Source organism: Oryctolagus cuniculus, chromosome 9 (genome assembly GCF_964237555.1).
Source record: "Oryctolagus cuniculus chromosome 9, mOryCun1.1, whole genome shotgun sequence".
Taxonomy (NCBI): Eukaryota; Metazoa; Chordata; class Mammalia; order Lagomorpha; family Leporidae; genus Oryctolagus; species Oryctolagus cuniculus.
In genome coordinates this window covers 107,943,402-107,957,597 of record NC_091440.1, presented here as the reverse complement: position 1 = coordinate 107,957,597, position 14,196 = coordinate 107,943,402, and the positions used below count along the sequence as shown (strand labels likewise).

General features: G+C 37.0%; 1 protein-coding gene across 1 annotated transcript; it reads left to right on the top strand.

Moving 5' to 3' along the window:
• The first annotated feature begins 5,065 nt into the window (after window positions 1–5,065).
• LOC103345396 (killer cell lectin-like receptor subfamily G member 1) lies at window positions 5,066–13,846 on the top strand. Its single transcript, XM_070048323.1, has 7 exons — window positions 5,066–5,161; window positions 6,362–6,465; window positions 7,416–7,490; window positions 9,929–10,036; window positions 10,929–11,080; window positions 11,777–11,883; window positions 13,037–13,846. The coding sequence occupies exons 2-7, from the start codon at window positions 6,378–6,380 to the stop codon at window positions 13,161–13,163; spliced, it is 657 nt and encodes a 218-aa protein (XP_069904424.1). The 5' UTR covers window positions 5,066–5,161; window positions 6,362–6,377; the 3' UTR covers window positions 13,164–13,846.
• The last annotated feature ends 350 nt before the right edge of the window (window positions 13,847–14,196 follow it).

Genomic DNA, 14,196 nt, shown 5'->3' with positions numbered 1-14,196 from the left:
TTTAGGTTTATATGCTGTTTCATTGATCTATATGTCTATTTTTATGCCAGTACCATGTTATTTTGGTTATAATAGCCTTATAGTATGTTTTGAAATCTGGTACTGTGATCTCTCTGGCTTTGTTTTTATCATTCAGGACTGCTTTCATTATTTGGGGCCCTTTTTGTTTCCATATGAATTTTCCAGTTCTGTGAAAGTTATCATTGGTATTATGACGGTAATTGCACTGAATCTGTAAATTGCTTTGGGTAGTATGGAAATTCAACAAGTATGAGACAGCAGCAGTCTCCTGATTACCAGCATCTATACTTCCGTTTCCTCATGTATAAAATGAAGATGATAACAATCTGAGACAGTTTCAGAGATGTTGCTGTGTCTAACTAATGTCATGTAAGTTACCCATTACCGTATGGCTGGGCATACTATTTTGGAGAGTACCATTAATTATCCCCATATTTTGACTTTTTCCAAGCCATACAGTTTTCTTTGTAGTTTGGAACATCAGGGTTATTCAACAGGACAACCACAACATGATCAGTTTCCTATTGGTTCCTGGATGAGTCACCCAACTAATTAACATTTACTGAGTATACACTTTGAGGCATTATGCAGAAGGAAGAACAGTCAGTAGACCTCTATGGAGGCCCAGACTCACCCAACAGAAACCTGGGCTTGAATGCGGAAAGGGAGACAGAAAATCAGGAATTACTTAGAGTTTCCACCTGAATTTTTTTTTTGAGGATTTTTCTAGAGCATATGATTTGATTTCTATTTTCGCTTTTCTACATTTCTTAAATATCTCCAAGTGCCACAATCAGAAATTTTTTCCTTAGCATTTGCATTGAATCTTTTGAATCTTGGTTGGTTCCGAACTGACTATACCAAACAGTACTTCCCAGATGTATACTTGTTTTTGAATACATTCTCTGTTCCTCCTTCCTTTTACTGCAGAGTGGCCTAGGAAGGGATCCTTAATAGTTCTCTCTCTGAGTTTTAAAATCAGAAGATTTTATCATTGTTAATTCTATTACTCCCCTCCTAAATATTAATATTCAGTAGTTCTAAATAAGGGAAACACCATGGATATTGCAAGTGGTTGTGAACAGAACAGATTGGTGATTTTAGAAAGTTACAGTTCTGGGGCCAGTGCTGTGGCTCAGTGGGTTAACACCCTGGCCTGAAGTGCTGGCATACCATATGGGTGCTGGTTCAAGTTTCGGCTGCTCCACTTCCAATTCAGCTCTCTTCTGTGGCCTTGGAAAGCAGTAGAAGACGGCCCAAGTCCTTGGGCCCCTGCACGCACTGGGAGACCTGGAAGAAGCTCCTGGCTCCTGGCTTCAGTTCGGCGCAGCTCTGGCCATTGCAGCCAGTTGGGGAGTGAACCATTGGATGGAAGACCTCTCTCTCTCTCTCTCTTGTCTGTCTCTCTCTCTGTCTCTCTCTCTGCCTCTCCTCTCTCTGTGTAACTCTTTCAAATAAATAAATAAATAAATAAATCTTTTTTAAAAAAGAAAGTTACAGTTCTTTCAAAAGAAATGGGAAAATTATACCCCGCTCCCTTCATCATGAAATAATCTTTAGGGCAGTAGTACTAACAGTTTCAAAATTAAGAGGCAAATATTTCTAATAGCTGATGATTTTTCTATAAACAAAATATTACACCTGAGTAGAATAGGTTATAATCTGCTCAAGGGCAATTATTCACTTCGTAGTTTCATTTTTAACATACTTTTTTGAGATAAAAATTCTCAAACAACAGCTCTTTAATACAGTTACAACACTTTTCTCTCTGTAATGACATATTCCATGTGGATCAGTGGTCTTCAGAGTTCCAGAAAATGAATGATGATGTTAGTATTATACTTATGTAAGAAGCAATTTTTAATTTGAGGAAATTTTAGATTTATAGAAAAGTGGCAATTTAGTACAGAGTTCTCATAGACACCTGAGCCAATTTATTTCCCTTCCTATTATCATCGTACGTTACATAAGTTGATAAATCTTATGTTTATCAAAATCAAGAGCCCCATGTTGGTCTGTGATCTTTAGTTCTGCTCTAGACTTGACTTAGGCCTCATTCATTTTCCATTGATACCCTTGGTTTCCAGGACCGCATCCAGGCTCCCACAGTGCCTTCCGCCTCCGTATCTCCTTCATTCTCTAGCTATGTCCCACTTACTTTTGAGTCAACCTACCAAATAATAATACAGTCAGTATATATTTAAAAAACCAATATTTTAGAAGGCTCTTTTTGAATTTTTACTTCCACAAAAATGGCATTAAAATGGGTTACTAGAAAATCACATAAGAGTTATTTTGACATTTCCCGTATGAAAAATAACTCAACCAACAATTATTTCATAACTGTCCACTTGAGATAGGAAATAGGATGGGAAAACAGTGTAAGAAATGGTAAGTATGAGAAAATATATATTTTTTAAGAATCTATTTATTTGAAAGGCAGTGTTATAGATAGAGAAGGAGAAGAGAGAGAGAATCTTCCATCAGCTGGCTCACTCCCCAAATGGCCGCATTGACAGTAGCTGGCTCAGGACAAAGACAAGGATCAGGAATTCCATCCACGTCTCCCAAATGGGTGGTAGGGGAAGGGGAAAAGTACTTCAGCCATTTTTGCTGTGTTCCCAGGAACATTAGCAGGGAGCTGGATTGGAAGTGGAGCAGCCAGCACATGGGATGCTTGCATTTCAGGTGATGGCTTTAACCTGCTGTGCCACATTACTGGCCTCAAAAACACCTTTTTTTTTTTTAAATTATGGCTCTAAAGGTACACTCTTGTGTTGCTTTAAAAGCAAAATGTAAATAGTGATCAGAGAAAACAAACCAAGGCCCAACTTTTGTCACCAAAAGCAAAATTATAATAGAAATGCTCCTAATTTGAGACTGAATATACCAATGTATTAGTTATTGAGGGAAAATTGATGTAGAAATATTCTAAGGATCAAAAATAAGGTAGATCAATTTTTGTCTTTTTTATTTCTTGTTCACACAAAAACATTTTTTCTTTCTTCACTAACCCATTTATCCCTATTCCTTACATTGTAATGTAACAAAGAATATTGAACTAAAAATTTCTCCATACCAAATATTTTACCAGTTTTAAACTAGAAAGCAAATAGGTGAAAACAGCAGTCTATAAGAAATGTGTAATATAAAAATTAAAAGCCAAGGACAGCACTGTGGTGTGGTATTGTTAAGACTCCCATATGAGTGCTGGTACTAATCCTGCCTGCTAATGGCCTGGGAAAGCAGTGGAAGATGGCACAAGTGCTTGGATCCCTACAACCACTTAGGAGACATGGAAGAAGCTCCTAGCTCTTGGCTTCAGATCGGACCAGTTCTGACCATAGTGGTCATTTAGGGGATGAACCAATAGATGGAAGACCTCTCTCTGTGTCTCTCCCTCTGTCTGTATCTCCGCCCCTCAAATAAATAGACAAATTTTTAAAAATATTAAAAGCCAATTTTGGTCAGCGCCACAGCTCAATAGGCTAATCCTCCGCCTGTGGCACTGGCACCCTGGGTTCTAGCCCCGGTCGGGGCATCGGATTCTGTCCCAGTTGCTCCTCTTCCAGTCCAGCTCTCTGCTGTGGCCTGGGAGGGCAGTGGAGGATGGCCCAAGTCCTTGGGCCCTGCACCCCATGGGAGACCAGGAGAAGCACCTGGCTCCTGGCTTTGGATCAGCACGGTGCTGATCAGCTGCTCAGTGCTGTAAAAGGAAGACCTTTCTCTCTGTCTCTCTCTGTCTCACTGTCCACTCTGCCTGTCAAAAAAAAGCCAATTTTCTTTTGGACCTTTGTTTAAAAAATTATTTCAAAATTTTGTGCACTCCTGACGTTACCATGAAATATACATAATTAAGCTGTTCTGCTGTTAATCTATGTTATCTCATTTTAAGTACTTTTATTTAGACTTCAGATTGTATATTGATTTCTAAATCTTATTATTGATTCATTCCATGAATGTTACTTGTTTTTTATTTTTTAATGTGATACACGTGAGGTGAAGTAGATGTAAAATAATACACACGAATGATACTTCAGTGGACCTTAAAGGGTACATAAATTTAAGGTAGAAAAGAGGTATAAGAAACGTTCTGAGAAGCACTAAAAATACATTGCTTATTTTTGGTGCAAAGGTGTGTGGGTGTTTTAAGGACAGATAAGAACTTTGGTGAGAATATCTTTATAATTAACCAATGGATGATAGCATAGAGTAGAGATAGACATTAGCCAAGAACTGATTCACATGGTTGATCTGAAAAAAAAAAAAATTGCTTTTGTAACTAACTAGCACCTACCTCTAGGGATAAGTTGAATTAGACAAATGATTTTTAAATTTTGACAGCTGTAGCTACCACTAGTGCACTAGAGGAGTCTTCCTTTAGAAGAGCCATGTTTGAACTCATTTGAAGCCGTTCTATCGCTGCTTCTGCCTTTTCCTTATTTAAGAGAGTCTATTTCTTCAGACAACTGGAGGAGAATACAAGAAGTGGAAAATTCTGTTTGCAAATTAATCAACTCAGGATTGTATATATTTATAGTTACCGTAAATCATCAAGTAGTCTGGATATTCATAGATTGATTTTTTTAAAAAAATAGGCCAATGTTTGTACATATTTTGGCATTCCTACATTTTTACTATATATCTAAGATGTTGCAGATTTTAATTTGTTCTACAAAATGAAAATTGTAGAAATCACTCTGGGTTGGATATGAGTATTTCTTTTTTATTTTTTATAGTTTTAAAAGTTTTATTATGAGCTATTTCCTAAATTCATGAGATTCTGAGATGCCTGTTGTTTTTGTTTGTTTGTTTGTTTGTTTGTTTTCCAAGCTTTACAGTAACTGCTAAGGTTCAACTTCGAATTGATTCATTAAATATTCATAAGATACTTCATTTTATTCTTGATGGCCTTTCTGACACATGGGTGGGAACAAGTGAGACACTGACACCACTGGAAACTTTCTGTGTGGGAATATCAGTGTCATGTGATCATCTGCACCTTCACACAAGGTCCCTGTGAGGGACGGTCTCACACATCAGGACCCGCCTGGTCTCACAGCAGAGGGGAAGCCAGCAGAGCCGGGACGTGCTCACCTGCTCCTGACCAAGCCTGTGCTCCAGCTGGGGTCATCCCAAGGTACAGTCACAGACAGCAGCTACTGTGGGTGTTTGAGTCCATCTCCATGTCGCCTCTCACCCTGCTGATGGCAGAGGAATAGAGTAGCACTTGGTCCGGGAGAGATATGTAGAAAGACCTGAGAGTTTTGAATTATTTCAAGAAAGAATTTAAACTATGATTCATGTTAATACCTAAAGTTACCTTTATTCTAGAGGAGAAGGCAGGAATGGGTCAGAACGAGAGTGTGTCAAAGGTAATTTAACAGGGAGAGACTCTGATTTTCCCTTAAATTTTCTGGTGTTTGGAGGAATATTTCTTTTAGATATTCTATTTTGTGCTTTTATTTCTCATCACAAGGGATGCCACCTAGCTGACTAGCAATTAATTATGCCACACTTCAATTCCCTTCTTCTGAAGTCACCTGTAATAGAAAAGTTGGAATGATGTTGGTGTGATTGTTTTTCTATCAAAAGAAACTTAGTTTAATATTCACCAATTTGCTTCCTTGTTATTTATGTAAACAGATATGCATAGAAAAATAATTAAACAAACAGTTGTTGGAAATACATGACCTTGCCTTAAGGTTTACCTTATAATTTGTTATTGTCTTAGAGAAAAAGTTATTGAACAATGAATAGTATATTTGTACATTTTGTCCTTATTTGATGACTGTTTAAATCAAATTTCCTCAAATTACAAAGCAATTAAATGGTGACCTATGAAGATAATTTAAGAACATTAAATTCAAATCTGCCTACAAAGAACAGTACACTGATTTTTTGTAGAGTGACCAAAAATACTTTTGTGGGGAAATTCCACTGTCCACTTAAATCATTGAATATCTCAAATTTCATCAGTAGTTCATTTTTTATTAGTCCTCTAAGAATATATCTAAATATTTTGAAGCTATTTGTGCTTTGCCTATGTGATTCATTGGACATTTTTGGTCATTTATTTAAATGAACACTTGACTGTGAACTAGCAGCTGAAAGATCTTTTTTCTCTGTCTCTCCCTTATTCTCTGTAACTCTATGCTTTTCAAATAAATAAAATAAATTTTTTAAAAATTATCTTTCTTGATATTTCCAGAGAGATGGTGATTTTAGTTCACTTCTACAGGCCAGAGTATGGATCACTCATTTAGCTTTCTCCATATCTCTAATTTTAACTGAATCAATATGTCCTGTGAAACCTCTCTGATTCTTGCTGTGTTTTTAGCTTGAAGCTCTCAGGAATGAGTGAGGGAGTGACATACTTAGAGTTGAAATTGCCTCACTCAAAGAAAGAGAAAGGCCAAAGACATCAAGCTCGCAAAAGGAAAGGTAAGGATTTTCTCTTTGTTTCCCTGATTTCTGAAAACATAATGTCAAGTAGGAGCAAAATAAAAATTTAAAAAACTAAAAATAAAATGATGATTATTTGATATAAAATGTCTAGTTCCTTATTGTATTTTATATATTGGGAAATCCATTTAAGTGAAATATTAAAGAAATTTCTGATTAAAGTAAACAGTGATTTTTTTTCAATCTTGAAAACATTTTTTAAAAAAAGAAAACAAGTGCCCAAATATAGCATTTAGGTAAATGTTGATAGTAAAATAACATTATAATTTATATAAGTTGTATACAATTATAACAAAGGCATAAAATATCTATAGGAAGGATAAATCTCATACTCAGAATATTAATTTTCCAGAGGGTGGGAGGGGAAAAAGCTGTGAAATTGAGATTTTAGCTGTAACTTCATGATGTCATATTGTCAATTCCAAATGGAATTTGGAAGCCAGTTTGACAAAATGTTAGCATTTATTAAATTTGAACAATAGACAATGCATGTTCCTTATCATATTTATTCTTTTCAGTGCTCTTGAAGCTTAAAAATAACATCAAGGAGAGATATGAACTTAAGCATATACAAATTATGCCTCAGATAAGAATGGCTGTCAAGACTGTGTTCATTAGATATAAGCCTTCTTGAACAGAAACTCTATTTCATTGAGTTGTGCCTAACCAATGCAATTCTTTTTTTTAATTTTTTTTAACTTTTATTTAATGAATATAACTTTCCAAAGTACAGCTTATGGATTACAATGGCTTCCCCCCAATAACGTCCCTCCCACCCGCAACCCTCCCCTTTCCCACTCCCTCTCCCCTTCCATTCACATCAAGATTCATTAGTGATTTTAATGCTGAACTCCAGCATCAACACTCATTCTGCTTGGGTTTATCTGGTTGCCATGCTCATTACATATTCTGCTTTTTCATTTGTACAGCAAACCCATGTATAGTGATCCTGGGAATAATATGTCTGTTTCTCCTGCCGGCAATCACGGGCTTAGGATATATGTGTGAGTATGAGGTTTCTATTTGCTATGGGGACAAGGAGGCAGAGGGAAAATGAGAGATAGTAATTGCTGCATCTTTGTAAACAGTGAAGTTCGGTAGACATGCTATGAATCATGAGAGTTTTGATGAAGATGAAGATTTTATTATTTTACTATCATTTAGTATTTATGCCGCACAAAATAATAAGTCACTGTGATTACATGGGAATTTCATTGATAGACACAGTGTGGTTGACATATATATTTCAAGCGTTCTTTGTGTGTGAAGTGGTCTGCACCTGAATAGTGAACTGGAAGAACCTTGATTTGATTATCGCATTTCTTGTGCTTACATCACAAAGGAGAATAAACCTCATGTATATTCTATACAAATAAAAAGTCAGTTTTAGCATATTTCATATCAGTTTTAAAATTTGTCCATTATATTTGCTTTCTAAAAAAAATCTTTTCTGGATTGTTGTTACTTGAATTATTCCTTCAACAAACAACTTTGGGCATCTTCTAAGGATTGGGAACTATGTGTGGCACCCAAGGCACAGAAATTTAAAAACAATCAATGGTCAATGAGCTCAGCTGAAATGGGGAATATTAATTTCTTTATTTAGTAATTTACGAAGTTTTCAAAATGAAACAGTTAGTGCTGTGTTAACAGAATGATGGGATCAGATTAGCATAACATCTTCAGGTCAAGAAAACCTCCATGTTGGAGAGAATTGCTCTGATAAAGGGCAGGGAGAAATTAGGAGGCGAAGGGTAGAGATGGTCATCCAAGTGGAGTGAACAACATGGGAAAAGGGCACGTATCTGTGTTTGGAGAATTACAGTTCCTGGGTATGTGGAAGAACTGGCTGAAAATGAATTTGGACAGGTATGCATCTTCAGGAAGGTCTTTAAACATTTTTTAAGAAAAAAAGTCAAAATTACTTTATTTTTATTTATATTAGTGAGAGAGAGAGCGAGAGAGAGAAGGAGTGAGAGAAAGAGAGTTGGACCATCTTCTGGTTCACTCCCCAAATGCCCACAATAGCCTGGGCTGGCACAATCTAAAGCCAGGAGCCAGGAGCTCATTCAGTTCTCCCTGTGGGTAGCAGGGACTCAGCGACTTGAACTGTCCCTTGCTTCCTCCCAGGTGGTTATTAGTGGAAAGCTGGATTTGGGAGCAGTCAGACACTCCAGGATGGACTATGGGCATCACAAGCAGCGTCTCAGCCATTTTAGGGAATGCTTGCCCCCATGAAGTTCTTTTATCACACCTGAAGAAATTTTAGATTTCCCTTAAAAGCAAGGGAAACTCCTTGATGATTTAAAGTGAGAAAACAATATAAGTTATTTCACATGAAGATTTAGTGGATTTCAGAAAAGATCATCTGAGTAGACTGAGTGATAGTAGGGGAGGAATATATGGGGAAATTGCTTCAGAAATTAAGGTTGGTGTCAATGGCTGTCCAAATTAGCATCATGAGAGAAATGATGAAAGGTGAGTGGCACACTTGAGAAATATTTAATATGTAGAACTGCATCACTATGGATTTTATTGAGTGGATGAACAGGAGGAGGGAACCAGCATTTAAAATTCATATCAAGCATACACAAGCTTAATGTCAAAGACAAGAAGAACTGGCTTCTCTTTTATGCATGTGTGTGTGTGTGTTAACAATGGTGAAGATTGAGGTGTTCACGGCTTGTTAGTGGAGATGCTCAGAAAGTATTGAATTAGTCTGTTTTTCCAGAGTGGGTCTATGGAACAGACATGGAGCATCGGTGCACACATGCTGGGTTTAATGTTTGGGGACCAAGAGAGATGCCTAGATTAGAGAAGTGAATCGTGGATTCATCAGTTGATATTACAGTTATTTGAAAATATGGTTGAGGAAGCAGAAACCAGATCATGAAAAAGCCTCTTAAAACGAGGAGGTGATATATGAACTCCTTTAAGGATAAATCGATATTTAAAATGGATTGAATGTGAGTGCAGTGGAAAACAACCCCTTTGATTAGAAAATTAGAAAGGAAGGCAAGCAATATAGCATGATGAAGGGTCAGCTAAAGATAGTCCATGCTTTCAAGTAGAATAGAAAATTCAAATCATAGAGCGGCCAAACATGCTCATTAAATTTGCCAAGAGAGAGGATTCAACATTATTTCCTGGAGTAGATTCAGTGTAGCAGTGCACATGGTCAAAGCCAATTTGCGATGGATAAACTTATTTCCAGGTTTTTTCTGTTTTATGAAATGTTCACTACTGCTTCATGTGCCTTAAACAGAACATATTGTAAGTTTCAAATTCTTGTAATTACCTATATTTGAATCATATATTTTTTATGGATCTATTACCACATACCAGCATCATTTACTTTGTTATCTAGAGTTAGAGGCTGCGTTCATAATAAAATGATCTATTGGAACCATTCATGATACTAAATTTGTATTGTGGATTGAAGTTTTTCAGAGGTGTTGTGATTGCACGATGCAGGATACGGGAAACACAAATGGAAACAACATGACCTCAGTGGAAGCTGAAGAGCCTTCGGTTTCACCACCTAGTACAGGTGTGTACTCAGTGTTTAAGGTAACAGCTGACAGAGTTCTTTTGTGTGGACTTACCCTGTCTCGCACTATTTCAATATATAATTTACAAAGTTTATATTGAACTTTAGCATGATTTTTTTAAGATTCATTCTTTTTTTGAAGGGTAGAGGTATATATAGAGAGAGACACACACACACAGAGGGGTAGTCCATCCATGTGTTCACTCCTGAATGGCTGCAGCGGTCAGGTCTTGGCCACAATGAAGCCAGGAGCCCGGGGCTTTATACAGTTCTCCCACATGGGTTCAAGGGGCCCAAACACTTGGGTCATCTTCGGCTTTATCAGGCGCATTGGCAGGGCACTGGATCAGAAACTGAGCAACTCGGACCTGAACTGGCTCCCATAGGAGATCTCAGCGTCACAGGTGTCAATATTATCGATTATGCCACCACACCCCCTGGCATGGGCATGAATTTTGCTCTCCTCAACTCATTAAATCCAATTTTCACATTATATCTAACACATGATTTTCACATATTGAACTGAGTATTTGAATAGTCTGAGCTTGCGCAAGGATATATTTTCCCCAGTATGGAAGCCCTGAAGTTAACACCATTGCTGTTCATTCACTTTGATGGATTCAGGAATCAGGGAGAACTACTTCCTAGCTCTGCAGCTTGTTCATACTTGAGAATTGCAGATTGCTCAGGGCAGGCTTCACAAAGGCCCCGTGTCTGTTAGAGACAGTTTTTGGCTGAGTATTTTCCCCAATAGAATTTCACACAACGGGATTTGGTATAGAAAATCCATTTATTCTAGGGTCACTCCATCTGAAGAAACCAGATGAAAACCTAAAAGTGCATGTCTCTAACTGGTCTTGGGTTGGGGGTGGCGGTGGCTTTTGTTTTCAAGAAAGACATTGTGGATCCTGTCAAAGACAATGGGTTTGCTGTGGAACAAATTGCTACTATTTTTCTAAAGAAGAGGCAACTTGGAATGAGAGTGCAAAGTCATGCCAGGACAAGAAATCTCATCTTGTTACCATCAATGACAAAGAGGAACAGGTACGTTCATTTAATCAAGTGTGAGAAGTCTGCATGCCCTGAGTAAGGGTGGCTGTTTAGACTTTGCTCCAGTCTTATTGGGCCCGCTTGGTGGGAGCGCTTGTATCTGCAGGGGAGAAGACACAGGCTTTAAAGAGACGTAAAAACATTATCTAAAGCAGCAGGTAGGGCCTTGCTGTGCATGCCATAGAATGCTCTTTAGTTATTATGGGCTATGTCTTTATGATTTATGGATAATCCAGCAAAAATACACAAATGAGTGAATTAGCGGGCATTTTACTTTAGTGACTCTTCAGAGTTCTAGAAATAATAAAAGATGATTTATCACCCTTCTCGTATATATCTATACTTTCAGTAGATGTGAGAAGATAAACCATCATAATCTTCCTTCTATAGAAGTTAACTAAAGTGGAAAAATGTTGGAAAGAGTGTCAGAGAGAGAGAGAGAGAGACAGACAGACCAAATGGCTTTGATCATTATGGGCCTTTCATGATATTTTTTGAGTCACAAAGCTGCGAAAGTTTGTTTTTTGGCTCTTTTACTTTTGCTGCTTTTCTGCACGGTAAATAATCTAGTGCCTGCTCTATTTATCATAGGTTTGTTTGACATTAGATATGACCAGTGTTTGGTACCAATGTTGTAGATAAAAATTATTGATATTTTGAGTAATGCTATTAATCCTAATTTGTACACAGAATTTCATTCAAACACAAACGAAATACAATTATTGGATTGGATTATACAGAAAAGGAGCTAAATATGATTGGATGTGGCAGGATGGCACAGTACCTGCTAAGGACCTGTAAGTTTTCATTTAATATTCTAACCATTCAGTTTTTTTTTATCAGCAATTGATGTATAGATTAAAAGCTAACAGCAGGAAAAGATTCTTGAAAACTTCCAAAATATCCTTCATTCTATTTGATTTCACATTTCAGATGACAATCAAATGCAAGCCTTGGGGACTTAAGTAATCATCCCTAAAGACATCACTTTTTTCCATAGTGTTTTTTGTAGGTTCCTTCCAAATAGTAAAATCATGTGTTTCTTTTATATGATATCTGTTGTGTTGGCAGGTGTGGTTGGAAGAGAGGGAGGAAAAGTTGTTTCTAAACCGAGCTCTTCCTCTTCACAAATGATTAACTGGTGTCTTCTAAAACTGAAGAGGCTTCTTTTCCAAACACATAAATTAATAATCTTAAATCTAACATGGAGATTAAGATTTTTCATGGCATTAAATTTGCACAAGTCCATGTAGTCGCTGGTACCCTCTTGGTAGTAAAATAGCATTGATCCATCAAAAATGATGAAATAAACTTACTACAGTGGCAGCAGATTAACTGATGGGTCCAAATGAGGCAGGGAAATTACACAGTGCACTGGAGGAGGAGCAATGCTGTGGAGCGTTGTGCAGTCCCTGTCGTGTGAGGAGCACTGTTTATTGAGGGAGGGTGGAGGCAGAGGAAGAGATTCCCTATTTTACGTGGGGTAGTCAGAGATGACCTCAATGAGACAGTGTCATTTGTAGAATGACTATGCAGGTGAATGGGTGAGATGAGGGGGTTCTCTGTTGGTGTTGCACCCTGGAAGGAAGGCCAATGGGTGTGACAGGTGGCAGTGCATTTAGTTTTCTTACAGAACTAACAAGAGGGTCTGTGATGCTGAGTAAAATGGGAAGAATAAGATCACATAGGAATCAATGAGCATCGCAAGAATTTTATTTCTTTGTGACTGCAGTGATAAACCTGTAGGTGGTTTTTTGACGGGGTATGACAAGAGCAAGCTTCCTATGTCAGAGTCACTCATTAGAAGCAGTTGTAATTCCACTTTATGAATTAATAGCAATACATCTCTCACAGGAGTTTTCTTTTCACTGAATAATCACACACATGTCTTAACATTGTGATAATGAAATTTTGCTTATAGAATTTTAAAGCAAAATATTCTCTGAACAGGGCTTTTCAAGCAGGTAAAGTGGCTGACAAATGTGGATGCCTCAAGTCAGGATATATTAATAGTGCTGCTTGTGAAAAACACTTTCGTTACATTTGTGAAAAGGATGCTCCCTTCCTCAGTGATTAGTACAACCATGATGGAAAACAATAAGCAGATCTTCAAAAATCTAAAAATGTATCTACCATATGACTCAGCTCTCCAACTTCTGAGAGTATATCTGAAGGAACGTCTATGAGAGATTCCTGCACTCCCTAGTTTATATGAACCCAATTCTTAATAGCAAAGATATGGACACAACCTTGATGTTCATCAGCTGATGAATGGATGAAGAAAGTGTGGTATACCTACGTGACGGAGTACTACTCAGCCATGAGGAAAAAATGAAATCCTGACATTTCCAACAAAATGCTTGGAAGTGGAGATCATTATGCTATGTGAAAGAAGCCAGTCACAGAAAAACAAAGATCACATATTTTCCCTCACATGTGGAAATCAATCCATGTATAGAAAGTATAAAAGCATGTGGTCGTTATATTATTTGGAATATAGATAGTTATGAATATTTTCTTTACTATATTATATCTTGTACATAGCAATATTCTCCTCTTTCCTCACTATATGATCATTGTCACAAATCCCATGTAATGTGATATTAATATTCCTGTTTTCAAGAAAAATAATATATATTTGTATGTATATAATAGCTACATATGGAAAGAGTGAATATGACAAAATGTTAAAAATTGTTAAATCTTAAATATTAAAATAAATAAATTTCAACATTTTAATTTTGACTGACACATATGAAGTAATTGTGTATGTTTCTTGGGAACAATATGATATTTAATATGTGTACACATTGTGTAATTATCCACCAAATATAATTGACATATCTACAGACTAAGAAATTTATTAGTTCTTGTGCTGGGAACTTTGAAAATCATCATTACTATCTTGGAATATTGAATTAATTGCTGTAGAACATTAGGAACTATTGCTCCTATGCAGTTGCACTTCTGTACAAATTAACAGTTTTCCCCCCATCACTGTCTCTTCTACACGCTTCCCAGGCTCTGGTAGCCCCCATTCTATTCTCTACTTTGAGATCAACATTTTAGCCTCCACTTAAAGTAAGAACATGTAGTACTTACCTTTGTAA

Coding starts and splice junctions, on each gene's coding strand:
- LOC103345396 (XM_070048323.1), top strand. CDS start 6,378: ATGAGTGAGGGAGTGACATACTTAGAGTTGAAATTGCCTCACTCAAAG. Junction 6,466..7,415: donor TCAAGCTCGCAAAAGGAAAG/GTAAGGATTTTC, acceptor TCATTTGTACAG/CAAACCCATGTATAGTGATC. Junction 11,884..13,036: donor ACAGTACCTGCTAAGGACCT/GTAAGTTTTCAT, acceptor TTCTCTGAACAG/GGCTTTTCAAGCAGGTAAAG.